The sequence below is a fragment of the Podarcis erhardii genome, assembly GCF_964252035.2.
Source record: "Podarcis erhardii genome assembly, chromosome: 3".
Classification (NCBI taxonomy): domain Eukaryota; kingdom Metazoa; phylum Chordata; class Lepidosauria; order Squamata; family Lacertidae; genus Podarcis; species Podarcis erhardii.
In genome coordinates this window covers 55,002,524-55,029,002 of record NC_138507.1, presented here as the reverse complement: position 1 = coordinate 55,029,002, position 26,479 = coordinate 55,002,524, and the positions used below count along the sequence as shown (strand labels likewise).

The 26,479-nt window shown below is 42.4% G+C and overlaps 1 protein-coding gene across 1 annotated transcript in view; it reads right to left on the bottom strand.

The window, feature by feature from the left end:
• The window catches only part of SLC35F1 (solute carrier family 35 member F1), a 202,676-nt gene that overhangs the window by 25,072 nt on the left and 151,125 nt on the right, over positions 1 to 26,479 (bottom strand). The window contains exons 3-5 of the mRNA XM_081856223.1: positions 20,550 to 20,677; positions 2,316 to 2,475; positions 658 to 814 (exon numbers count right to left, since the gene is read on the bottom strand). Coding sequence (XP_081712349.1) covers positions 658 to 814; positions 2,316 to 2,475; positions 20,550 to 20,677 — 445 coding nt within the window. The remainder of the gene's footprint in view (positions 1 to 657; positions 815 to 2,315; positions 2,476 to 20,549; positions 20,678 to 26,479) is intronic.

The window sequence follows — 26,479 nt, the reverse complement described above, 5'->3', positions numbered from 1 at the left end:
CCTATGTATTTTCCATCAAGGAGGACACAGCTGGGAGATGATTTTGAAAAACAACCAAATGGGGAAGGGTGAAGAACAGCCTTCGTCCAGTCTTCAGCTCTCCATCACAGCTTCCAGAGACGGATTTTCATTTAAAAAAAAAAAACCAAACCAAAACCAGCAGAAGAATAAGGCACACACTGAGCACTAGTGTGGTGTTGTGATTAGAATGTCAGACTGAAACCAGTGAGATGCAGGATTAGATCCCCACACACGAGCCATGAAACACATTTTGGAAAACTCAGTCTCCCTCAGCTAAAATGATGTCATAGGACTGCTGTTGTGAGCATCTTGGAACATAGGTTCATTCATCACGTTTTTACTCAGCCCAACAGCTCATTTGGCCTTGGGCTTTTATAGTAAGTTACACTCAAACCATACCTTGGTGGGCTACAAACTTCAAGCATTTCTTTTTCATCAGCAGGTATTTTATTTGGAATGTATGACCAGTGGCAGGTGAATGGTTGGAGGACCAGGGGTTTGGGGGCCATTCAACCTCTACAATACACATGAAAGCACATGTGATTGGGAGATTTCCAATGAAATGAAGTGAAGAGATGGTATGGGACTTTCTGGTTTTGTTTCAATAGAAGCAGGCAGCTGCTTTTCCTTACTTACAGTTGAATTCCACTGAAGAAGGAACCAAAGAGTCCAATCATGCCTAGAAACTCCACCCGACTCAGGTTCCGTACGATGTACTCTTCACAAACATTGGAGATGCCGTAGAGAGTGGCTCCACCTAGTACTAGAAGGTCCCCTATAAGTTTATTTTCTCCTAGGAGCACAAAGAGAATATATATATATGAAAAAGCAGATCAAAATCTGCTATCAGAGCTCTCCTTCATCAAATCTCTTTACACTTTTGGAAAGACTTTTGCACCTTTTCTTTGAGGGTAAATTTATCTCTGCGTGTTCATTGCACATGCAGGACAGTTACCTCCAAGGAGACACTAAAGGCAAAGCTTTTGCAAAATCTTCAATGCAATGTCGTGAATTCAAAGGTAAGTGGATAGAAAGAAGTTCACAGAAGGAAATATCCATCCCACCTGTTCTCTACACCTGGCCTTGGCCCTTTGAAAAATCTCTCTAGAGGACCTTCTGAACAATGTGGGATGGGGAGCTAAGGGAAGGGGGAAGTGCCCAAACTCAGGCAAATCTTGGCTTAGCTTTGAGCAATTTCCCCCACTTTCAGCAGTCCCCTACACCTCATCCCATGTTGTTTAGAAAATGGTATTTGGGGGGGGGGATCACTGCTATCTACTGGGAAGAAGGGTGGGTGGGAAACTTTGAGTGGTTTTTTAAAATATGGGGTAGCAATCAAAAATCAATCTCCTGCAGGCAGCCCAAAATGACACAAAACTAGCACTTCCCCACAGGACTTTACTCTACCTTTATATACGTGCTGGAGTCATGCAACAATAGTACAGTGTTTGCTTTTGTTGCGTGTTAAATAGTGGTTTGAGGGAGCTGTTTGTGTTTTAAGCATTGAGACTTTATGGTAATCTTTCTCTTCAAGTTTTCCCAAATTCACACACACACCAATCTGTTAAAAAAGAGATTTCTCCTGATTTCCTGCCAAATTAGTTAAGCACAACTTACTCCTTGCACAAGTTGCAGGAAAGCCCTGACATGCACTGTAAACAGATTGTACAGTTAAAATGACCACTAGCACATGTGCAGAGCAGTATACAGAAGCTGTACATAGCAGTCACATGCTACACATAACCTTTCAAAAGGTCATCCTGCCTCTATATAGCATTATGGCAATTAAGGGCTTTGTTGGGACCTTAATACAGTGGTTTAAGAACAGTCCTGTTTAAGAACGATCCAGTTTACAAACTCCTCAAATCTGGAAGTAGTGTCCCAGTTTGCAAACTTTACCTCAGTCTAAGAACGGTGGAAAGGCGCCGGTGGCGGGAGGCCTCATTAGGGAAAGCGCACCTCGGTTTAAGAACAGTTTCGGTTTAAGAACGGACTTCCGGAACGGATTAAGTTTGTAAACAAAGGTACCAGTGTACATTATTTTAAGAGTCTCATACGCCATTTGGCCTGGATTCTTTTCCCTGCACATGCAAGGGCACATGTATCAGACAAGCAGATGAATTGAAATAAAAACAGATGCAGTTTGTGTTGGATCTCCCTTTACAAAATCCCCTTCCCAAACTCGTTTTGAGGCTACAAGGAAATCTTGTTTCTGAACTTCTCTGATTGCTGGAGAACAGCATTCCAGGCACAGCATTTCTTTCCTGCATGGAAACATGTATGCAGATCCTTACCTGCCCCTTGCTGCCTTCCAACAAGGACATCGGCTCCTGCCATGCAGCCCATCCCCAGAATGCAGACCACAATGCCAATGAAGTGCACTGCCTTGTACCGAACCAGCAGGAAGAACCAAGATAATAATATCACAACTGGAATCACAAAACAATCTAGGAGCTGTAAGCATAGGGGGGAGGAAGAAAGAGAGAGAGAGAAAGAAAGAAAGAAAGAAAGAAAGAAAGAAAGAGAACAACAACTTTAAAACAAAGCATTGAGGTGCATATGACTACAAATACAGGCTGCTTCTCAAAACATAAGAGAGTTAAAACAGAAGGAAACAGACAGAAATACTTACCTTAGAAGAAATGTGTTCAAATGGCTCAGGGGCAAAATTCAAGACCCTGCCAGTCTCTTCTTAACCCAACAGTGTTGTGATTGAATCTGCTGGGTGCTAACGAGGCTTTTAGGACTGGGCCTCAACTGAAGCCAATGAGCACTTGCAAATGGGGGTCAGCGACCTTGGCAGAAAATGTCTGCTTCTTAATAACAGCACCACTTTATCAGTATTATTGCCATTAAAAAGATTCTGACAATTTCAGTAGCAGAATGGCTGTCAGTTATTTAAACAAATGCTACCACCCACATTGTTATTCCTCTTGCTGCTTCAGTGAGGACTCAGGGGTGTGCAAAAATAAAATAAAAGGAATAGTTCTAGAAGCATAATTTTAGGGTTAATATCACAAAGTTGGATAACAGCACTGTGTGAGCATGGATGTATGGAGAGTTAGAAGTAGGTGGTCCAAGAATATAGTCGTAGACAAGAATAAAGGTAGTTTTGTATATTATAGAAAAAACCAAGTAGTACATATATGTGATGGAACCTAAACATTTGTGGCTTTCCTTTTGTACTTTTTTATCCAATACACAATGTGGATACTCAGGAGGAGACGAAGCAGGTGAATCTCCACTTCAAGTATAACCCAGAAATTCTGATATTTCTACTGTTGCTAGTAGCATTACTTACTACTACTGTGAGAACTGCACCTCAAGAATCTACCCATGAAGCTGGGTGCTAGCAGGCAAAAAATGAAGCCAGCAAGTGGAGCGTTACCATGAAAGACACTATCTTGAGTCTATTCACCCCCTGCTCAGTTTATCTATTTCTCTCTCCACACATACACTTACATACACACAGAATCGGCTGTATCCAACCCTGCAGCTCTGCTCATGCAACACACTATGGTGTGCACAACATAAATTCCTTTCCCTCTCCTGTCCCTTCCAGCCACCCCTTCCAGGTACTCTCAGAATCAACTCTGGAGAGTTGGGAGGTCATCTGGTGCAGATTGCGGCGAACAAGTGGGGGAGGAGAGGAAACTGAAGTCCTGTGGTGAAAGTGGAATGCTGCTAGTGCGCTGTTGGATATGAGCCACAGATAAAATTTCAAGATAAGAGATTCTGACTGAACTGTAGGAATAACTGTTCTGACAGTAAGAGCTATTCGACACTAGAATGGACTATCTAAAATAGTGGTGGGCTCTCCTTCACTGGAGGTTCCTAAACTGAGGTTGGATGGCTATCTGTCAGGAATTCTCTAGCTATGATTTCTGCATTGCAGGGGCTTGGACTAAATGACTCCTAGTCCCTTCCAGCTCTACAGTTCTATGATTCTATAGATGCACACCAAGTTAACTGGACAAAAGGCTGTATAAGCAGGAAAAAATATTTCTTGTTTCCTTCCTCAAAACCAACCCTCCAACATTATAACTCTAGCAAGTGGTCTTCCTGTGTTCACAGTCTGGGCCTTAGAAAGTGGTGTGTGTGAGTGGGTGGGTGGGTGCAGAGCAGATTGTTGCTCTTGCCCAACAAACTTGGTTCTAAAAAAGTGGACTTTTGTGGTACGGAAAATGATGAGGAAATGTACTGGATACTGTGGGATAACAGGTCATCTGGCAGTGACTTAGCAGTCCCCAAAAAAGAGCTTTGGACCCAACACTGTAGAATAAGGACCATAGTTAGAGATGTCAACAGGAGATAGGCTCTCTCTGTGTGTGTTGGCAACTGTTCCCCCATTCAGTAGCTAAGTTAAAAACTGTTTCTGTCAGAACTCTTTTCCTAACACTTGAGATTTCCAAGAGTAAAAGCTAAGTTAAAATAGCCCAGTGGTTAAGAACAGGAGCTATTAGCTGGGTAGTGCCCAATTCAATTTTTAACCAATTGATCGTCAGCAAACTGTCTCTCAGGCCTTTGCTTTAAGATAATAATACTGCCTATTTTATGCAGTGGTTGTAAAAAATAACTGAAATAAGCTTGTGATATGATTTATCATTAAAATTCCAACATACATAAGGTTGTGTCCAATGTTAGTCCTACTCAGGAGTAAATCCATTGAAATTAATAAGCACAACTAACTTAGCTCCATTAAGTTCCATGAGTCTACACTAAATAAAACTTAGTTGGGTAAACCTATACCAATAATTATTATAACAACGATATTAATACCTTTGCTCAGCATAAGAGAACATATACTAGTGCTTATCTAAGAGCTCAGGTTAAAATTCTCAGAGATAAAGCTGGAATTTTCATTTCTATGGGGAGGGAGAAATAATTTATAGCAGAGCAAAGCCAGCTCCCTTCCCTCACACTTGAGCCCTACGCCATCAGACTTCATGAAACAGTGTCAGCTTTTGACAGAATAAAAGTATAGTTGGAACCACCGTAGAGTGAATGGAAGCACCATTATGAATAACAAAAATGGCACAGGATATGCCAAGGATGTGAGGGCTCAAGCAGTCCCCGGAAACACAGGGGAGAAGAGAACTACTAATGGAGGAGCTCTGGGCTGGAAGCAGCTTCTGCATTTAAAATAAGAGCATTGATTTAAAAAGGCACACTTAGGCTACTCTGTGGAAAAATAACAAACAAACAAAAATAGCCTCAAGTGTCCTTCACAGCGCATTTCTTAATATATGAGGAAAAAGTTAACAGAAGCTACTAATAGGCTTACATCTTACATCTGTACATCGAGGTTTTTTAAAAGCCTTTAAAGTTACAAAACCGAGCATATAAAGTACAATAAGCAAACTGTCATTTTTCTGGAACGGTCACATTATGTGGGAAATTATGTTTTCAGTTTAGAAGTACGGCAATTTCATATTTAAAGGAAACGTCCAGCTTCTCATCCCAGAGCCCCAAGAGATATAAACAAGAGAAGTGTATAAACGCTGCATGAAAAACACTGCATTATTACATGTGAACCGAAGAGAAGAAAAATATAATGATCTCATGTAAGCTCGTGGTATAACATAGAAGTTTTGTCTTTGGCTGTGTGTGAGAGAGAGGGGGTACTCCATATAAACATCTTGTGTTCATCTTACAGAATTATTTGTATCAAATATTTAACATTTACTGACATTTACAGAGACCGTTTGTGGGTACCATAGAGGTGCTGGTGGGCACTCTGGTACTCAGGAGCACTGCACTGATGACTCCTACTTTATATGTTTGCTCCAGTAAATAACAGCCTTGGAATCTTTCCTAATAACCTCCCCACCACAAAATATTATGGTATAAATCTAACATACAGAGGCAATACCAAACTACTTGCAAATATCCTAGAGTTGATTTTTCAAAATATAATTTTACATTAAATACTGCTGGGTTTTTTTTTAACGTGTAACTTAACTGCAGGGTATAAGACACAACATGTCCATTAACATAATTCAACATACATTTCTAAACATTTATGGAAACATTGTTTTTTGTTTTTCTATTTATTCTCTCCAGGGATAGCAAGAAATACTTGTTCATTTGTTCACCTCTTTTGGTGCATTTTTTTTTTTTTGCAAAGAAATACTTATATATATATAAAACAGTGCAATCTGTAACCATGAAAAATAATGGAATATTTCCCCATTAATGTCAGTAAGATGTGGAACGCACCCTAGCTATGCAAAAATAAAAGGCTGGTCAGGTCTATTTGCTTTTCAATTAAGCATTATGGAGAAAGAGAACTGGCAAATTATATTAAGCTCTTTCCACCATATGTCACTGCCTGTCCTGCCTAATACAGTCCTCCTCTTCAATAGCTAAATTTAATACGATTAAAACAAGGGTGATATGATTGTTTTACATAGTGGAATGGCTGTTCTGTCTAGCCATTAAGAAACAGCTCATTTAAAACAATAGAGCTGCTATTGTATTGATTAGGTCTGTGCATAATGCTGTGTATAAAGCTATTCTAAAGGCCGTGTGGCTGCTTTTTATCTTTTTAATAGTGTTCATGTCTGGTTACTTAACAGAGCCAAGCTGTTATACAGCAATCTGGCTGACCATTGTAACCCCATGCAAGTGACCTTTTCCTTTGTGCAGATCAGCTATTAAGTGTAAGAAACAGACTGGGGAGGGAGGAAGGAAGGCACATATCTAGCTTCTATGCATAATAGTCCTATAATGAGCACTGAGATGGGGACAGGGGGCGGGGGACAGGTGTCTCATTGCCCACTCAAAAGCAGATCAATGCTACCAGGACCTTTAGAATTCAGCTTCTGGCAGTTTGGGGAAATAGAAGGTAAGGAAAGGTTCCTGGGTCATGTCCACTGACAACACTTGTAATGAACACCAAAACCCTCAACACTTCTGTCCCTTTAAAAAAACCCATCTTTACCCAGAAGCTCCCTACTTATCATAGAAGAGTGAGGAAGGCATGTCCCAAACATCCTTCTCCCTGAAATACAGTGGCACCTCAGGTTAAGAACTTAATTCGTTCTGGAGGTCCATTCTTAACCTGAAACTGTTATTAACATGAGGTATCACTTTAGCTAATGGGGCCTCCTGCTGCCGCTGTCGCACAATTTCTGTTCTCATCCTGAAGCAAAGTTCTTAACCCGAGGTACTATTTCTGGGTTAGCGGAGTCTGTAACCTAAAGCGTCTGTAACCCGAGGTACTACTGTACTAAAAAGAGATTATCTTCTCAGCTTCACATTTCACAAAGCCACTTCCCTGATACATGATAAGTATTGTCATCTTGATACACCCCATAATGTTTCCCAGCTGATCACTTCCTCCCCTTACCCATTGTTGGTCCTTGGAAAGCAGTATAAGAATTAAGAGTTTGAGCATGCCTTTATCTTCATTTACTTGGGAAACTGCTACTGCTCTCCTTCAAGTTGAGTCTCATCCTGGATGAACATCAGCTAAATATAACCTGTCTGTTAAGTTACTGAATGTTCTTTACAGACAGTAGCCGTCTTCAGATGGTCTGGCGCAGAGTTTAGTAAACATGCAGGGAAGGATGCAAGAATGAGGGTGCTAGCTCAGCCCTCATCATCATTCCCATCATTCTCCAGAAACAGGAGAGCAACCATTTATTACCCTGTACTCATTGAGGCTCTATTCATGTTTTAGAAAGCTGGGAAATATTAAATGCACATCTGCTTGAGCACAGGAGGCTCCCCACTTCTGACAGCCACGCTCCAACTTGGGGAGGTGACAAGAATGACAATGGGGAGTGGAGCTAGCATGCTTGCTCTAGAGCCCCTTCTCACAACATATTGTCTTTTTTTTTGTGAAAATAATATTTATTACTTTTCCAACAATTTAAACACTACAAAAAAGAAGAACAATACAATACAATACAAAAACACTACATAACACTAACACATTAAACTAACTAAACAAAACAAAAACAATTTAAAACACATCAACCAATTTCAGTATCTTATCTTTCATTCACTTATTTCAGCGACCTCCTCACACCTCCCTTTTTGTATTCCACCTCTATTAATTGTTTCAGCAATTCCTTTCCATCTTCCTCGGTTTTCTATCCTATAATTATCTTAATACATTCTAACCTAATTTTTTCCTTTAATACTCTATTAATCTATTTATACTTAATTCCTTATAACATTTCTACTAAAGCCATATAACTTCATTCCAACATTTTTCTAACATTCATTAATTTTACAGTATTTCCGTAAAAAATCTTTAAACTTTTTCCAGTCTTCTTCCACCGACTCTTCTCCCTGGTCTCAGATTCTGCCGGTCATTTCCGCCAGTTCCATATAGTCCATCAACTTCATCCTGGTGATCTTCTATCCGATGCTCTTGGCTCTTTTGCAAGTCCCTTCTGCAGATCTTCTTCATATTTATTAAAAAACTTTACTTTATCTTCTACTGATCTTATTTTTATTTTCCTTCCTTTGAAACTGAAGGATAAACCTTGGGGAAACTCCCACCTAAAGATGATTTTATTCCTTCTCAGCAGGGCAACAATATCTCCGTAGTCAAAACAAAACAAATTCCTTCCAGTAGCACCTTAAAGACCAACTAAGTCAGTTCTTGGTATGAGCTTTCGTGTGCATGCACACGAAAGCTCATACCAAGAACTGACTTAGTTGGTCTTTAAGGTGCTACTGGAAGGAATTTGTTTTGTTTTGACTATGGCAGACCAACACGGCTACCTATCTGTAACTGGAACTATGGAATATCTCCGTAGTTAGGCCTAAAATCCAAAAGATATTTCGGGACGTCTTTAAAAATTTCCACTCTTGACTTTTGTACTTCTAGGTTCTTCTGGTAATGCCAACCCAAGATTCTATCTCTCTCTTCTTTAGTTCGAAGAGTGATCAAGCAATCTCTTATTCTATTCTTCTCTTTTTTCCCTCCTCTTCCAAGTCTGAAGGCCCTCACAATTCTAAACTCTTCTTGGCCCAAGTCCAAGTCCCAAAAGTCAGCAAATTCCTGTGTGAGAAAATCTATCAAGCTTTTCTTCTCCAATTCAGGTAGGGCTCTGATCCTCAAATTCATCTGTTTTTCTTTAAGTTCAATCATAGCAAGCGTCAACTTATGTTCATCAAGTTGCCTCTGTAGGGCTGGGACTCTCTCTCTCTCGAGTTGTGTTACTTTGCATTCAGTAGCAATGGCTTTCTCCCTGGCTTCTTCCGCAGTCTGCCGTATCAAAGTAGATTCCTGTGTCAATTTCTGGATGGTTTCTGTATTGGTATTCACCTTTTGTCCCAGATTATTTATACTTTCTGTAATTAAGTCAATTTTAGTAGTTGCAGCATCCACTTTCACATTTATCGCGTCTGTTTTCTTGTTAAGCTGTTCCAGTGAATCATTTATCTTATTTAATGCAACCGCTAAGGCCTCTTCTGTCGACATTCCTCTTGGTTTTGAGTGTACTGGTGCAAAAGCAGCAGCAGAAGGAGCAGGGAGGCCTGATGTTGAGCCTCTCCTGGGTTGCTGCCAAGTCCTCCCAGACCTTAATGTTTTTTCAGCAGTTGACTGGTCTGTTTTTCCCTTTCCATTTGCCATAACACTCAAAAGATTCAAGGTCAGTCCCAGAGTATCTCAGTTTTTTATCTTGCAGCTGGAAATTCCCCTAGCCCAGCTCTTGTAAAGCAACCAGTTTCAAAAACTTCCACTAGGGGGGTACAGTTTCTATTTCTATTAGTCAGTAATGTCCTCTTTTAAACACAGTTCACACAATCCAAAGTTAGTTTCTGTTTTCAGTTACTTTTTACTCCTTTTTAAAAGCAGCCGGAAACAGTAGAAACAATGTATTTCTCTTATTTAGCTAGCTGTCAATGAACGTTCTAAATGCTGTCAATGAACATTCCAAAAGACGTCAGTCCTGCTAGCAGCCCATTTCCAGGGTCAGAGCGGCGGTATTTTAACTCTCTTCGCTCTCTCCTGCAGGCATACTCAGTCCACAACTCCCCCCCCCTTCTCCTGCCTCCAAGGGGGGGTTTAGTGTTCTTTACCGATGGAAATTTAATCTTTTACAAAGGGCTTTCCAAGACTTCCGCTTGCAGCCTCATTGCTTCAGTCTATTTACAAAAGGGGAAGGCGGACTTCCTGTGTTGAATCTCCCCGTTACGATACCAAATTAGACGTTTAAAAATCCAATTCTCCCACTTCAGCTCTACTCACGGGTAATTACTTTGAAGTCAAATTGTCCACAAGAAAAAGTCAGCACTCTCCGGCAACAGCTATGCGGCTTCGCTCCGTGGAAGAAGCAGACGATTCAAAGCACCGCGCCGCTAACCCCATGTCACTCCGGACCCCCAAAACCGGGTTTCCCCGCGAGTAGGGGAGGCACAAAGGGTGCCCGCCGAATCCCATGCTCACAGGCTTCTCCCGCCTGTGATTTTTAGTGGGTCTCCGCCTTCGCTGTGACGGCCAGACCCAGATTCCCACGAGGCAAATTCCTCCCGATCAGAGGAATTCCGCCATTACCGGAGGCACCGACCCGGAAGTCCTCACAACATATTGTCTGAATGCCTGAAGCGGGCTAATATCCATCTAGAACTACTTGGAAACAACTGTTCATTTTCCTTTTGATGCAATTCTGCTTTCTCTCATGCTGCTTTATCTTGAAATATTAAGAAAAGGCTTGGATTTGAACTCTGGAGTTAATTAAGTGGTTTTCCAACTTGGGAATTTTAATATGGGAATAAAGGGAGTCTGCTAAAATGTGTGTCCCTTCCCCGTAAGTAAATGCTGGATCCCACATGTTCGGACTTAGGATTATTTACATGGCTTGGAGTGGCAGTCAGTTATTGAATTTACAAAGGGTGTGTCTCTATGCCTGTCCTAACCCCACAAGAAAGGTGAGAGAAAGTGACCCTAATTGTTACAACGTTATAAATAAAGATCCAGAAATTTTGGCTGTCATAAGCCACTGCCAAAGGTTTGTGGTTGCTTGGACGTTGTTTCTCACTCCTCTGAAGGACGGGGGTTTTATCTGCTCTGAGCACATCCCAAGTGCAGCACAAACAAAAAAATTACCCCCGCCTTCTCCCCAGCTCCATGACTGGGGAGAAGGCTGGGGTTTAATCCGATCTGCCATACACTGATGGCCCACTTGTCATGTAGAGCAGAACTGCAGAGCTCTGCTATTCTTTTATTTATTATTACTATCATAATACCATTTGCCATGCAGACATGGAGAGTGGGAAACAGTTGATTAAGATATCTGTATGATTCATCTTGGAAGCCCAGAATACACTCCTATGATGAGGGGTGGAGGGAGAGAAAGGGGACAGAGAGCATGTGGTGCAAAATAACACCTTCCTCTCTGCGCTCTCCCCCTATGAGTTTCTAGAAGACCCACGCACACTTGTTTTAATTATTTATACTGCCATCTTCCTCCCCACCACAAGGGGTCAGTGCAGTCAGCATCTTAAAGCCTCTGACAGGGATGGGCAAATCTGTCAATTTCGGTTCCCTCAAGTTTCTCATATCTGCCCCCAATCTTATATTCAGTTCTCCACATTTCTGCATCAGTCTGCAATTTATTTATTTTATCAAATTTATATGCTGCCCTTCTTCTGAGGATCACAGGGCAATTTGCAGTATAAATTAGCACGTTTTTGTATGCAGTTTTGCATACAAAATTGTGTATTGCACGTTTTTGCAAGCAATTTCTTCTTATGCATTGTAGTTTTGTAGTTTGGTTTCAGAAATATATTGATTTCTATGCCTACTTTCCCCTTAATAAGTGCATTTTTATAGACACTGGATAACTGCATCACAAAATTTGGATAAGCGTGAATTTTGAAGGATGGCTCTGTTTTTGGTTTCCCTATTTGGTGGGGAAGTGCAAATTTGAATGTGAACTGAAATGATTTCCTACCCCATCTCTATGGACAGTGCTCTCTCTTTGTCAGACAAGGCAGGGATGGGAGCAATAAAGTAGGAATTTGTAAGGTCTCCTTTCCACAGCAGGCCAACCAGATCTGATGCTCTTGAACTTGCCTGTGTATGGGAATGCAGCACCCAACTGGATTATGCACTTCTTCAGATTTTGCAATGCATTTTCACTGTACAAAAATGTGTTTTATATATATATACACACACACACATAGTAAAAGATGCATATGAAATACAAATTTCACTGGTGAATGCATCAGAGAGTTTGTGTTTTACAGAAACAGCAAAGAAAAATGCATACAATAATAACACAAATTAATAATCATAATACAATGGGATGGAACAGGAAAGGAATGGCAAACAACAGGATGGAATGGGAAGGAATGTGATGCCACAGGATGGCATGGAACAGATCTATGATTGAGTGCCAGCAAGTCTGAAACTGGATGCAATCAACCCATTCCTAGTAAAAAGTCTCGCCACCGTCTCATCCTTTAGGCTCCATAAGCTCGGCAGAATGTACGCAGAGTCTTAAGTGCCTTTGGCTCCCTGGTTCAAAGCAATTCATAAAACATATGTCCATGACCAAGATTGTTCCCAGCATTGCCTCAGATTATTTTATATGCCCTCTTATCCTCTCACACACAAAAGGAGGTACATTACTGGATAGGCTCTGGAGGCAGGACCTGATTTCTCACACAAGGCAAACTACAAGTGAGATACAAACAGAAGACTGGAACTATTACAAATGCATTCAGAACAGAACTGCAAGTGGTAAAAGTGGGTGATCCCAACCACAGCCTACAGGGAAAGTCAAACCAACACCACTTGTGCATTGTGCTGTTAGGGAACTAAGCATTCACAGCAGTCAAAGGCCATCCTAGAAGAGGACAGCTCTAGTTTACAGCCAGGGATCACTGGGTTTAGCAAAATTCAACCACTGCATCTGTGCAAGGATGTTACAAACAACAGCCCCATTAATTATCAAATTCCAATTTTTTCCCTTTAAGCACGCAGCACTGAAAAAAGGGAGCAGACAAATACATACAGGGCCTGGGTGGAACAGTAGGGAGAAAGGAAAGCACACAGAAAGCATGGGGGAGAGACACACTTCAGCACACAGGGTGAAAGAACAATAAAATGGGGAGTGTGGGAATTTGAGATCCTTGGAGGAAAGGTGGAATAGAAATCTAATAAATGTATACTGCAAAATGCATGGTGCATGCATTCATACATTGGCATCCTTTTGTGGGTGGGGGAAGCAGCTTTGGGATCAATAGGACACACTGTGGGGAATGAGCTGGTTTCTTCCACTATCAAAGCAAAGTGCTGGTCAGCAAACTCCAGCTGGAATTAAACAAGAAACAGCTGAGCTGCTTCTCTGCCATTGATTTGCCCCCCACTCCAATTACTATCTTCTGTCGCCACATTTGGGCAGCTCATTAGTGCTGGCCGCAAGCAAACTGTGTGAAGCTCTTGCCCCCCTGGCCCCCCACAGCTGCCACTTGTCAGTGACTGGCCCTGAGGTACAGTAGCAGCAGTTGCAAGAAGGATTAAGATTTCGTCCAGAGAGGGATTTATCATCCATGCTACCCTCACCTCTTCTAATTGGCAATTTCCCCTCTGGACTTCTTGTCTAATGTGACAGATCTCGGAACTGTCTATTCTCTCTCTGACTCCAGGCATTCACTACAAAACAGGGCTCAGAAACCCACAACAGCTTCCAATCTGAGCTCTTGTTTGAAATTACACCTTTGGAGGCCAAGAATATCCAAAATGGTCTGCAACATTTTTTTTCTAAATGCATCCACGAGCGATCATCTTCACTCTGCGAGACTGAATCCTATCAGATATAAATAAATGCATAAATACATAAGAACTCCTACTGTGAAAATGGCAAGTGCTATGGAAGAAGGGAGCACTGCATCAGTCATATTTATTTTTCTCTTCTAAGTGGCAAACATATTGCTTTGCTTTTTGTGGACGACATTATCACACACAAACTTCATCGACAGACATATGCTCATATTTCCGATTTCAGAAATAATGAGTGAAGGTGCCAATATGTTTTTGCCAAAGAGGGAATGTGGGGAAAGAATGCAGAGAAAGAACTACTCAATAACATGTTAGTACCTGCGTACTGGTTGTTGTCTGATGCAAATGTTATCACTAGGGATGCTGTAATCTTCATTGTTCAGACATTTCACAATTACAAAGCATGGGATGGATGCACAATAGCCTGACCCACCATGAAATAGAAAGCCGATGAGCTATCTGAATTGCAATTTAAGCTATGCTGAAAGAATTATTTTGTCAGTAGACATAGTAGCAAGCAGATAATCATATTTGCATTAGGTACGACTGAAATCACATATTCCTGTAACTACTCATAACATCCAATCGCTGCCTGCTTTTGTGTATAAGTGTATATTGTTTTTATTTATAGAATTGGTTTTACATATGGAATTCTTTTTATTGTTCACCTTTTAACTGTGAAATCTCTTCCGAGATACTTATGGGAAGCAACTGACATCAAATAAATAAACATGTCTCTTTAGATTTTCACATGGTTGGAGTGATAGACTTTGCATTCTTGCCCTGAAATCACATGAAACAGTTTTAGAGCTGCAAGGACAACATAAAACAAACATGGCAAGCAGATCATTCAGGGTTTGAATTGCTTTCCCCATGACTGCTGGCTTTGTGTGAATGTTGCAACCATATGATCACATGCTGGGTTTTTGTTTTTTTTTACTGATCACATGTGGGTTGTTTGTTTGTTTTAACCTATCCTCACTCAGGAGGGACCTGGCCATGGAGAAGGGTCTCAGTGACCTGGGAATGAGCCATGTGACTAGCTCCACCCATGCTGTCACTTACTTCACATACAGATGACAGATACGTGAGATCACACCATGGAGAAAGCAGCTGTCAGTCCATACAAGTGGGCTAATAATGTGGGCACTCATCTATGTAATTTGTACTCACTCACAAGTATTTATAGATTCACATTTGGATTTGTAAATAGTGGCTTTGAGCCAGTCATTCTCATTCTCTCTCTCTCTCTCTCTCTCTCTCTCTCTCTCTCTCTCTGCCTAACCTACCTCACAGGGTTGATGCAACTAACTACCTTTCTCTAGAGCAACATAAAAATAAGTCCATATGCTGGACTTCAGCTGCTGTGTTATTAAAAACAAAAGCCTGTTTTACTTCTATACATTGCAGGGGAAAGACGAAAACCATCAAATTTCTTTCAACTGGTGACAAGACAAAATCAACAAAGTGGATCTTCAGTTTAGACTAGACTGCAGAGATAAACCTTCAGTCCAAACCAGTGCTATTTTTCTAGAAAAAGAGGTGGTGGAACTCACCATGAACACCTGCCTCGTTCTCTTAGAATGGCAATGGCGCCCACCTGAGAGGTGCCGGAACTGAGTTCCAGTTGAAAAAAAAGCCCTGGGCATTTTAAAGGCTGATAAGGCAAAACTGAGCTGACATATTTGGTAGTAGAGTAGAAAAAAATGCCAAAACATATGTTAACATTTTGTTCCTGCAAGTAGCTGCATGGAGCACATAAATATGTAAAGGAATTAATTACTGAGGCTTGTCCAGAGACTAGGCTTGCATTGCGAGGCCATTTCAAGTCATCACTTGGAGCAGAAAAAATCCCGCACCTTCTCTCTGCAAAAGCTGTCCTTCAAAAATCAATTCAGAGACTAAATCACTGCTTATTACAAGTGCCAATGGCAGAACGTGGGCCATAATGCTATTCTAGCACAATGGGAAAGAAAACCCAGCTAGAAAAGTCGATGTATAATGCATGACATTTTTAAGAGAAAACCTATAACATCAAATGAAGTAGAATGCTGGCACCTTCTCAATGCAGTACCAGGAACTGAAACCCCCGGAAAATATTTCATCTGCAGGAAGGCTTAACTGACAGATAACCAAAATAAATCCAGCATTTGATTTCTTGTGGAGGGTGCGGGGTGAGCCTCATCTGTGCAACTGAGAAGCAAGAATTCTGCACGTACTTAAGACTTCTTGCTCAAACATTTATTGAACTTTGTGTGGACCTACACAGGGGACACACCAACTGCCGGGATAAATTTGTTAAATAATATCATACAGGGACCTCCAAAACAGCAGCAAGGTTTTTATGCAGACAAGAAAATGAGTGTAGAGGGTATGCACTAATTAAATAACACAGGACATTCTGTCCATATGCAATGCAGGTTAATTCAGCAAGATACTCTAATTTAGAATTTTTTTCATTCTGTTCCAATAAATATCCAGGAGTCATTCCAAGCATGTATTGCTTAGGCAGGTGCAGTGGCGTAGCGTGGGTTGTCAGCACCCGGGGCAAGGCAAGTAATTTGCGCCCCCTAACCCGTGGATTTGCGCCCCCTAACCCTAACCCCCAGATGTTGCGGCCGGTGCGGCCGGCCCCCCCTGCACCCCCCACGCTACACCACTGCCACAAAGTAGTGCGAGGCTTAATCACATGGCGGGGAAGAAGGCAGAAACTGGGTCCCGGGGGCGTCTCTGATGTGACTTTACGGGCACCATTTGCAAGCGGGGAGCGGCACCCCATCCGCGCGAGCGCGCCCCCAGACGCAGGAGCCGCGCAGGCAGGGCTGGGGGCTGAGGCGCCAATGGAGGGGAGATGAAGGGCCTGCGAAGTCCTCGAGCACCAGAGAGCTGCTCCTGGTTTCGCGGGGGGGGGGGGGAGGCTCGGCCGGGGGCGGCAGCCCTTTTGTCCGCAGGATGGCAGCGGCGCCACCGGCCAGCCCCATTACCGGCCCGGCCAGCCTCCCGGGGCGCCAGGGCTCCGCCGCAACTAACACCTTCCCTCCAAAACTGGGCTGGTCGGATGTAGTTCTCTCCTGCGCTCAGCTCTGCGCTGGGCGCCCGCTGCATTTTCCCTCCCCCAGATAGTCCCTCCCTCGCTCTCTCTCCGCTCCGCAATGCACGCCTGGCACCCTCCCCCTCCACAGTGGGCGGCGACCCGGCAGCTCGGATCAGATTCGCACAGCCAGCACTGTGAGAGAGAGAGTGAGCCAGGACCAGGTAGGGGCAGAGAGCTCCGAGTGCGCCCCCAAAAATGTTGCGCCCGGTGCGGCTGGCACCCCTTGCACCCCCCACGCTACGCCACTGGGCAGGTGTCTTGTGCCAAGAAGTAGCACATGATGTTTTCCAGTCCCAAACAGATTACTGGTCAATTGTTCCTGAAATTTGAGATTTCACAGGACTTTCAGGTAGCCCTAAGTTACCTAGGCCTCCTCTTCACTGAGGTGGGAAACCAGGGGTGGGAAACTTCTTTCAGCTTGAGAGCTCCAGTCCCTTCTGGGAAACTTTCCAGGGGCCGCATGTCAGTGGCAGAGAGCCAGAAGCAATGAAGATGTATTTCACCTTTGTACTGTAGGATGTTGCTTCAAAAGCAAAGCATCACAAAATTTGGTTGCAAGTGTTTTCTGAGTCAAAACATACCAAACAAATAGGAGGCAGGGGTGGGCAGTTTGGTGAATTTTCTGTTTTAAGACAAAAGAGGGAAATCATGGAGGCATGTGTGCAGACTGTCAATTGGTATAAAACTATGGAGGTTAGGTCCATTTTGCAGAGATTTATCTAGGTTTATTTAAGTATATATGTGTCTGTCAAATTCACAGTTTAAGGTACACCCTAAATGCATAATCAAAAATGTCATGTGGGAAGTATTTCCTAGACAAAAGCCACTCTTAATTTTTATGCTTCCTCCAGGAAAGATCTACAAGCAGAAGACTTCCAGCTGGCATTGATAAAGGTAGCTTACCAAAGGAAATGTACTATCTTGCAACACATCTTCAAAAGAGGCTTAGAACTATTTTAAATTATAAACAAGATAATGCATCAAATTCCACTAAAGAGTATTTTGATAATTAAGTGTAGGTGTTTGCAGAGAGCTGCCTAATATTTCTTTCTTGAAAGCACCACAAGCTTAGTATATTTGCATATAAGGTTTTGCATCATGGAGCAAACACTTCATGTGAAAAAGGATAAACGCGGCAAGCAGATTATCTGCTGAAATGGTTCATAGACTACTTCACATTAAAGTATTGTAAATGAGATTTCTCATTTGTTGAAATTGCATTGCCATCAGCTAAATACAGATCCATTGCAATGAACTACTCCCTTCATAGTCACAGGTGCCATACTAATTGAAGGCAGTTCACACAAACAGGGACACTTTCTCTCTTGGGTGGTATATATTGCTGTCCCCACACAAGCAAACGTTTCAAATTTTGTTCCCGTTGAAGCTTCCAAACTGTCTTTAGAGGCAGCCCCACAAATAATGCATTGCACTAACCTAGAGGTTACCAGACCATAGGCCACAGAAGTTAGGCTATCCCTGTCCATTCAGGGACATAACTGGGCCACCAGCTGAAGCTGACAGAAGGCACTCCATACCACCGAGGACACAAGTGGTAGTAATGGATCCAGTAACACTCCCAAGCTATGCACTTGCTCCTTAAGAAGGAATGTAACCCCCTCAAGAGCAGACATTCTCCCATCCATCTGGCCTAGGGAACTACCCACTAACAGTGCCTGTATGTTATCTGGATTAGGTTTCAGTTGATTATCTCTCATCCAGTCCATTAGGAGACAAGACACCAGTCCAGCACATCCACTGCCACACATGTAGATGTAAAAGGAGAAATAGAGCTGTGTGGCGTCAGCATACTATTGACAACACACTCTGAAACTCCAGATGACTCCACTCAGTGGCTTCAAATAGATATGAAACAATATGGTGATAAACCTGAACCCCAAAGGACCACCCCCCCCACTGAAGCCCCCATGGCGCCGAAAAACACTCCACAAGCATCACCTGCTGAAGATGACCATACAAGTAGGACTGGAACTACTGCAAAGCAGTGCCACCCATCCCCAACTTGGATAGCCTCACCAGGAGGTTGCAGTGGTTGATGGTACTGAAAGCAGCTGAGAGCTCAAGGAGCACAATGCCCTTGTCTGTCTCCTAACTGAAGTCATCATATAAGGTGACAGGGGCAGTTTCTGTGCTAAAGCCAAGCTGAAACCTTGATCGCTCTCCCACACATTCCAGAGATTTATGTATATTCCTTTTGCTGCAAGGCCCTGCCTGGGTTCACTGATGCAGTGACCTAACATCGGCTGTCAGTTCTGATGCAATTCTGTAGGCACTGCCCTGCCTAAGAAGCCATTTTGCCTGCAGGTCATCAGATTGCAACCACTCCCAAGAGTCCATACTGGCATGGATGAAATCTGATGCACCTTTGAAGGAGTTCCTCCGCACAAACAGCTGTTTCAGAGGGTTCCTGTGGCAACTCAATTGGCCTAGTCCTTGTGTGAATCAGGCTCGGCTAAGTACACAAGACAAAAGGGGCAGTTTCAGTGACCTTTCTGCTAGAGATGAAGCTGTGGGGTTTCAGCATTTGAAGGTCTTCTTAAAGAAGGGAAGGCATTATCTGATACAACTGAAAGAATCAAATGAAAAAGCTCTGTAACTCTTGTGCAGGTTTATGCAGTTCTTCTAACTAGCTAACCTGACTGTTCTCTACTACCTCTCTTGCTTGCAGGAAGGTAGCAAATCTCCCCACCCCACTTCTTGCCACGTGACTACCCAGTGACTGCCATGTACACAATCGCTTTGTTTTCCAGAATGATATGTCATGTTTTTGGAGTATCAATTCCTTGATCCATACCAGACAGCTCTGGGCTAGGGATAGATTAGTCCAACCCAGGACTTGCAGTAGGGAGGCAGGGAAAAGGAGAAATTCTGGATGGAAGAACACCAGTCTGCATACAACTGTAAGCAATGAAGCAACTCAAAAATAAACCAACTAATAAGCGCAGTCTGAGTCTAGGTTCTTATTTCGTAGAGTCTCAGGCCTCTTGCCACAACATGATGTTCTGCAAAACTGTGACTTCAGTGTCACATCCCCTAATTCACAAGGATTTGGGTAGAAGCGGACTACCACCTACAACTGATATCTCATGCTCCCTTCCATGTGTTCAATGAATGTATTGAGGGGCGCATGACTGCAGCTACTGGCCCTCCTCCAATCTCTATGTAGGGTTGCCAGTCCCGTCTTCAGCTACAGACTAGGGGAGAATGTGCTTTCAGCTTTACATACATAGAGCTAGTATGCACAGTCAGGACCTCTTGCACAACCATGTTCCCCACCACATGCATGTAGTGCCCATTTCTGCCCAATGTGTGAAGGAGCACATTGGTTCTACTAAGCAGAACCATAGTAGGTCCAATCTCTATGTAGGGTTGCCAGTCCCATCTTCAGCTACAGACTAGGGGAGAATGTGCTTTCAGCTTTACATACATAGAGCTAGTATGCACAGTCAGGACCTCTTGCACAACCATGTTCCCCACCACATGCATGTAGTGCCCATTTCTGCCCAATGTGCGAAGGAGCACATTGGTTCTACTAAGCAGAACCATAGTAGGTCTAGTGGGCACATCCTTGCTCCTTTCCACAGGTTGACCGACTGGGTGGAAGGAAGCCTGAGAAGAAGCATAAGAAAATGCAAGCAAAGTAGCAATGATTGGAGATCTTACCTGTACACTAGTAAAAGTGGTATACTGATAAGCTTTAACTACCAGGTAATTTGCTTCTATATCTATTATCCCCAGGATCATGTACTTCCACCATCTTCGTTTCAAGATTGCCAGTAAGTTTTCTTCTCCTGCATTGGGACAGGGAAAGAGGGAGGGGTAAAGAGTTTTAAAAGGATTAGATTTATAGCCATGACAATAATCCACTGGGTTTCATACAAAAGTGCTGCAGAAGGTGCTACATAGGATTACTAATAACCGGGGAAGGTCGAAGAAGCTCCTGCTCATTTACATACAAGTAAATTAAATATTCCTTACTGACAGCCACTGAGGCTAAGCTAAAAATAAATAAAAAAGCATCTCAGTTGCCTTTTCATTTGCCCCTTCACCTCCTGTTAATCCTGTGGCTAGGATAACATCTGTACAATATCAAGTCAAACACACTGGACTCGCCTATGAGGGTCACACACACAATGAGGTGGATTTCCTCCCTTCTTTTTGCATAACTGGTAACTTGGCTTCCAAGAATCAATTTTGTGCAAAGCCAAAATTGTTCTCCAATGTCCTTGCAGAGGAATCCTATCAATCACACAATCCCCGATTTCCACTTTGTGAAGACTGCCAGTACAACAAGGACGACTGATTAAATCTACAGTTTCTAAAGGTTAAATTGTCTTAACGCTAGGCCAGGGATTATTACTATGTCTGATACAAAAGAAAATGAACATGCAGCTAGAGCTTGGGTATCAAGCTCCCTCCTTGTTCCTCTGATCTAGCAGGATTTCATGAGGGTTACAGTATGGACAATATGCTATTGCTGCAGATGAGGATTCTTAAACCAACATTCAGGATGAAATTCCTCTTCTCCAGCACTGGAAAAACATCTAACCTTGCAGATGTTAGTGGAAATATTGTGCAAACACCAAAAGGAAGCTGGGGCATATTTCACTGGCCTTTCACAACTTGGATTGCCTAAACCAATTGTGTGATTCAAATGGCAATTTGTTCATTAGCAAATATCACCCGCCTTCTCAATAGTTAATAGAATCAGAATGTTTCCAATTAGAAGTGTAAAGGTTGCATTCTAATTATGTCCCGTTCTACTTACTACATTGAGATTGCAAAATTAAAAACAGGCACTGTTTCCTCCTCCCAAAATGAAGAAAGGAAGCAGTGGGAGCCGCAACAATGGTTACATTAAGTACTATGTCCAGATTAATCTGTCCAAATGATTCAACTGATATTTCTTTAAAAATAAAAAAATAAAGGCACTGGAATGAAACAGTCTGTTTTGCTGTATTGTCATATAATTCCATTAGCCTTTATTCTCTAAAAGAGTAATGAGCATAAAAGCATTCTTTTCTTGCATAACATGTTATATTCGAAATATACAACACACTTGGGCATTTTCTGTAGATTTGAGAAGAATAATAGAATCATAGAATTGTAGAGCTGGAAGGGACCCTAGGGGTCATCTAGTCCAAATCCTCGCAATGCAGGAATCTCAACTAAAGCATCCATGGCATACTCTGCTTAGGTATGGTTACCCGTATTTTTCGCTCTATAACACGCACCAGACCATAACACGCATGTAGTTTTTAGAGGAGGAAAACCAGAAAAAAAATATTCTAAACAAAATAGTGGATAGATGATTTTTGTGGTTCATGCTGTGGCCACAGACATGCGATTTGACAGTGAGTTTGGAGTAGCCCAATGCAAAAATCCTGAGGATCCATGTGGATCCATGCTTTGTAACCACGGAGGAGGGAAGGAAGGGGAACCATGGATCCTCTGCTCACGACTGCAGCAGATCCCTCCCGCCATCCGTAGGCATTCGCTCCATAACACGCACGGACATTTCCCCTTACTTTCTAGGAGGGAAAAAGTGAGTGTTATGGTGCAAAAAATACGGTAATTTGGCAACCCGTTTTACTGCGTTCAATGAGGTTTACTTCCAAAAAAGTATTCATAGGACTTAGAATCATAGAATCATAGAATCATAGAATCATAGAGTTGGAAGAGACCACAAGGGCCATCGAGTCCAACCCCCTGCCAAGCAGGAAACACCATCAGAGCACTCCTGACATATGGTTGTCAAGCCTCTGCTTCACAGTGCTCACAGGCAAGGAATCTTCACATGGATTTGCTTATTGATTATAATTAAGGGATGCACTGTACTTCCCAGAAGCATTTGGGGATTTAGCCTATTAAAGGTGATGCATAACCTGAAAGTAGTTTAAAAACATTCTCTCCAGAGTTGCCATACCAAAGTGGCAAATTACAGTACTGTTGCAGTACTGAAAAACAAAGCAAGGGAAACGGGCAGGTTCATTTTAAAAGCTCAAGTGAGTGTGTGGGTGGAGAATACTTAAGGAAGATTAATAATACTATGAAACATTGCCTCTTAGAACATTGGCCATGGTGAATCAACTGAAGCAGGCTTGTAGTTATGATTTCAATGGATTGTACAAGAGCCAGTGGCATATATGGGTTGTCACAGAATGCCATGGGACTTTGAGCAGTTCTCAAAGCCTGCCCAAAGCTGATTCTTGCTTTCTAATTAGCCGTTTTTATAAGATAGAAATTATCCCTTTACTATAAAAGTGACCACGGTCACAAGCAGCAGCATCTAAGTCAGATGATGTACATGGGTTGCTTACAGCGCCAACAACACTAAACAAAGGAACCTCCAATGAAACTCTCTAAGTGGCTGGATCATGCTTATTAACTGAGTAATATTTCATCCCTAACATGCTATTAACTTTAAGATCCCAACTGAATAATGAAAAGCAGGGGCAATATTAAAATGTATGTATCTGCAGTCACTTTAAAATTCTGTATCATGAAAGGGTTGAAAACATGGGGTGCAATTTTGACTGCACTGTTCTGCTAGAAGCCAGCACAAGGACTCCTGCTAGTGATATTCTTCCTTTCTTCACTTTTTTTTTTTTATATCACTCCAAATGTCAGGCTGAAATATATTTCATAGAGTCATAGATTTTAGAGTTGGAAGGGACCCCAAGGTTATCACGTCCAATGCCCTCCAATGCAGGAATCTCAACAAGATCATACTTGACAGATGGCCACCCAACTTCTGCTTTAAAACCTCCAAGGAAAGAGTCCACCACATCTCAAGGGAGTGTGCTTCATTGTCAGACAGCTCTTACTACTGGAAAGTTCTTCCTGATGTTTAGTCGGAATCTCCGTTCTTGTAACTCAATGCCATTGTTTCGGGTCCTGCCCTCTGGAGCAGAAGTAAACACGCTTCCTCCATCTTCCATGTGACAACCCTCCCCAAACTGTTCCTCATAAGGCTTGGTTTCCAGACCCTTTATCAACTTTGCCGTCCCCCTTTGCACACATTCCAGCTTGTCAATATTCTTCTTAAATTGCAGTGTCCAGAACTTCAGGTGTGGTCTGACCAAGGAAGAATAGTGGTACTATTACTTCCCTGGATCAAGACACTATACTTCTGTTGATACAGCCTAGAATAGCATTAGCTTTTTTTGCTGCTGCATCACACTGTTGACTCATGTTAAGCTTGTGGTCTACTAAGACCCCTAGATCCTTTTTATGTGTACTACTGGCAAGCCATGTGTCCCCCAGCTTATATTTCTGCAACTAGTTCTTCCTGCCTAGGTGTAGAACCTGACATTTGCCCCTATTGAAATTCATTTTGAGAGTTTGGATCCAGTTCTCCAATCTGTTAAGGTCAATTTGAATCCCAATTCTGTCTTCTGTGGCATTGACTACTCCTCCCAGTTTCGTGTCATCTAAAAATTTGATGAGTATCCCCTCAATACCTTCATCTAAGTTGTTTATAAAGATGTTGGACAATAGTGGGCTCAGGATGTGTCTCTAAATGAATGAAATGATTGAGAAATGTCCTCCAGTCTGTAAAGATGTAGTGAGAGGTATGAATGTTTTGATGTGTAAGCAGGCTGGTGGGAACAAATAAGGTTGAAGATAACTTTCAAAATGGCAGACACTGCAGAGGTTTGCAAGAACCTCTAGAACTGTGAAGTTCAAAGTTTTCATGGTGCTTTGACAAGTGGGTAAAAATAAAGCAAAATGAAAAGAAGCCCTCAAAATTCCCAGCTTAGCATATGGTGCCACAGTACATGAATTTGTGTTCTTGGTCTTGCATTCAGGAACACATAAAACTGAGAAAGAGATGAATTGTAGCCTTTGCCATTCTGTGCCATTCTGGCTGTGGCTGGAAAGTGTGGTCTAAAACACCAGGAGGTGTCAGGTTACTTACTGAAAACTATTATATCTCATAAACAGATGAATATATGACTTTTGTGTGTGTGTGTGTGTGTGGGTGTGAGAGGTTCAGGTAGCTTGTTCAGATCACTGTTGTCAATCACAGCTTCCTCTTCAGCAGACTTAGAATAAGTGTACATTGTTGGATATAATGGCAGAAAGTCAAGGGTTAACAGACTTATTGTGCCAACAGCGCTGCGTAGGTGCAGGTATCAAAGCATGTATACAAATCTGTTAATCACGGGTTTCACTGAAAAAGTAAGGGCTAACCACAGGCGAGAGTATTTATCTGAGGAACAATGGAAACTAAATTAACTGAAAAATGAATTCTGGGATGAATGCAATTAGTTAATCTCTTAAATGCACTCCCGCCCAGATAACCTCTCACCCAGCTGTCAACCATCCAAATCCCCACCTACTCCAGTTGGCAATCGAAGCTCTCTTGACATCCCTCCCCTCCTTGCCTTAACATACCATACTCCAACTGATCACCTCCTCTCTCTCCTCCATGCTCAAGCCCTAACACAATTTCATTACATAAGTACTTATAAGCATCTGCCAACAGCTCCAGGAATAGATCTTTATGAAAACTGCAGTGTCAGTGGCCCAAGACATATTATTCTAATGCTATGAAAATTCAATTAAGTTTTCCCCACAAATATTTTGGGAAGAGTCAGTCCCTCCCTCTGTTCAACATTTCATTTATTAACGTAATTCTTACATATTTAAAAGCAATAAAAGCTAACAAACTGAACATCCCCATACCCCCTTTTACCCAACCTGAAGGCATAGTTCAGATCTAAATAATAATAAAAGGTAAAGGTAAAGGGACCCCTGACCATTAGGTCCAGTCGTGGCCGACTCTGGGGTTGCGGCGCTCATCTCGCTTTATTGGCCGAGGGAGCTGGTGTACAGCTTCCGGGTCATGTGGCCAGCATGACTAAGCCGCTTCTGGCGAACTAGAGCAGCGTACAGAAACGCCGTTTACCTTCCCGCCGGAGCGGTATCTATTTATCTACTTGCACTTTGACGTGCTTTCGAACTGCTAGGTTGGCAGGAGCAGGGACCGAGCAACGGGAGCTCACTTTCTGATTGGCAAGTCCTAGGCTCTGTGGTTTAACCCAATACTAACATTCAGATAAGCACTGAAGTGGAGAGAGCCTGAAAGTTGCTGGTGTCAGTATAGAGGAAGATGTTAGCACAGATGTATATTACAGAATGTGGAAGGTATAGTTTGCCCTGTAGAGTCTTTGATCATGTGCTGGTGGAACGGCCAACAGCCCAGCATAAAAGTCCTTCTCTCTCTTTTTTTGCCCTCTGGCCACACAGAGTTTTTGCTTCAGTTTTTCAGAAAGTGCTTTGTCCCAAATCACACACATTTTAATACATTTAAACCCTTAGATTCTATCCAATTTATAGCTATCAAGATTTTAGCTGCCCTTAATATAATAACCCTTGGTTGTCTCCATTGTACACCCAATAATGCTATTTTGGGAGGGTTTTTTAAAAAAAGGTTTCTCCATTCTCCCCCCCCCCCCCAATATCTCATCCCAGAACCATCCCAGCTACTTGCTCTTTTCGTCATGACTTGATGAAAAGGCCAGAAATATCTCTGAAGAAATCCCCTGACAGTTTTGCTGTGGCAGAACTTATCATCACCAGCTACT